The sequence below is a fragment of the Pundamilia nyererei genome, unplaced genomic scaffold, assembly GCF_000239375.1.
Source record: "Pundamilia nyererei isolate P.nyererei 1_Seehausen unplaced genomic scaffold, PunNye1.0 scaffold00322, whole genome shotgun sequence".
Lineage (NCBI taxonomy): Eukaryota > Metazoa > Chordata > Actinopteri > Cichliformes > Cichlidae > Pundamilia > Pundamilia nyererei.
The window spans coordinates 84,480-86,666 of NW_005187723.1; the positions used below are offsets into that span (position 1 = coordinate 84,480).

The 2,187-nt window shown below is 39.5% G+C and overlaps 1 protein-coding gene across 2 annotated transcripts in view; it reads right to left on the reverse strand.

Moving 5' to 3' along the window:
• The window catches only part of usp34 (ubiquitin specific peptidase 34), a 58,984-nt gene that overhangs the window by 40,259 nt on the left and 16,538 nt on the right, over positions 1-2,187 (reverse strand). For both annotated transcript variants that reach the window (XM_013915552.1, XM_013915551.1), the window contains exons 3-4: positions 698-1,259; positions 211-261 (exon numbers count right to left, since the gene is read on the reverse strand). In XM_013915552.1, coding sequence (XP_013771006.1) covers positions 211-261; positions 698-1,259 — 613 coding nt within the window. The remainder of the gene's footprint in view (positions 1-210; positions 262-697; positions 1,260-2,187) is intronic.

Genomic DNA, 2,187 nt, shown 5'->3' on the forward strand with positions numbered 1-2,187 from the left:
CAAGAACAAGACAGCATGAGAAAACCAAGTACAATTTAACCATTTTGAGGATAACAGCTGTCAGAACAGCTTGTAAGTCTGATCATTTCCCCCCTGTGGGAGGATCCAGTTAATTAACAGGAAACAACTTGTAACCAATTTAAAAAAAAAAAAAGAAAAACCTATGAAAACGTTTGGTTCAGTGCAATAAGGATAAAGTGTATTTCTTACATTCATGTCACAGAAGGAGCCGAGGATGTTGCTTTCATGAGCCGATATGTCCTGAAATTTAAAAAAAAAAAAAGTGTAAGACCAAAATGAGTTTTAACCTAAAATGTAGAAGATCAGTAAATACAAGTTTCTTAGTCACAGCCCACACTTGTCACAATCAAAGCATTTTTTAAGGTGCTTAAAGAGAAGAATGTGTTTTGGCACTGCTATCAGAGAAAAGACAATGCATCTGTGTACATCATATAATCTCACATAATCTAAGAAGAAGAAAAAACTGGGCAAAACACATTCTTGAGAGCAAAACCATGTAAACTGCATAAATAGATATGGTATGACTGAACGGCCACATTTAATGTGGTGATGAAGCCAGGAGGTATTTGCTAAATGTGTCAGCCAATAACTAAACATAGTCTACAGTAGAGAAAGAGGAAACCTTGACCACTGTGGGTGTGGTGATGTGTCAGGTGTGTTATCCAAGACTCCTCACCTCTATGGTGGGATGTGTGTTGTGTTTGTAAGCTGTGTAGAGGGGGAACTGGATCTGGAAGATCTTGGCTGCACATAGCAACAGTTTCTCCCTCTCCTCCGTGCTCCAGGAGCTGAAGGGATCTTGACTGTCCTGGTTACTTTCAATGCCACATGCCACATCGTCCCCACTCCTGGATTCAATGCTGGCATCCCCAGATCCAAGAACATCTACTTGAGATTCAGCAGACTGGTTCTGGCCCTGATCCTGGGTCTGGGGCTTGTTCTGGTTTAGGTCTGGCGTATCAGCATCCTCTTCAGCCGAGTCTCTTTCCACATTCACAGGCTCGTCTTCACCAGGTGAGTGTGGCTGGGGGAGGGTGACAGGTGCGGTCTCACCTCCACTCCATTCAGACCCCGCCCCCTCTGCCCCAGATACGCCTCTTTTGTGAGTGTGGTCCTCAACGCTGAAGAGTCTCTCTCTCAGGCTGCTGATCTGAGCAATGACCAGGTTGATGAGGGCGTAGACTAGCTGGTTAAAAACCTCCAAATGCTTGTACTCCTTGAAGCAGCAGAGACATTGCCTGGATACAAAAAAAAAAAAAAGCACACATAAAAAAACAGAAGCAATAAACACAAAGGAATCAGAAGCTTAAAGAGTGCTCAGAGGATTGAAATTCCTTGTAGTATATTAAAAATGAACAACAAGTTTAGAAGTGTGAGGCCTTTTGTTACATTCTCATGTTATTTTGTAATACCACTGTTGTTCTGCTATTGTATAAGAGAGGTGAAGGGTGACAGTAAAGAAGAAAAACAATTTAACAAAATATTTTATGTATTTGTTAATCTCTATTTATCTCTGTGTCATTTTGGCAATTTTGTAATCATTTATGGATGCGCTAGATTTTCTTCAGTCGCTGGCTGTCACAGTGTAAGTATGAAAGGGGAGGAGGAGCAGAGCATACCGTGCTCATAACAACTCATAGCACCAAACACTTCCAAATAAATGCCTTAATTCATTTAAAACCAAAGATGGGCAGAGGACTCCCAATTACAAAACAGTTATCCTACTGGAAACACAAAACAATGCTCTGGTAGACACCATCAGTAGCAAAAAAGAAAAAACTCTTTATTATGAGGACTCATAAAAGTGAGCAAGAAAAAAAATAAAAAATAAAAAAAGTACGCTATGGAGCCTGACCAGTGACATAAACAAATAACCATAAATCATTAAAAAAATACAATAAAATAAAAATAAATATAGGAAAGAAAGAAAAATGTTGGGTGCAAGAAAAAAAGCCACTGTTGAAAGAAACCAAGTCTATAAAATCCCAGTAAAATAAATTTAAGTTTGTGGTTCAACATGACAAACTGTGGAGAAGTTCCAGGGTTATGAATACTTTTTTTTGTATGTCCTGTCCAGCACTGTAGCAATGAGAATCTCTGAATCTCTTATTCTCTGAAGACTAGGGCTGCCACAAACGATTATTCTGATAGTCGACTAATCAGATC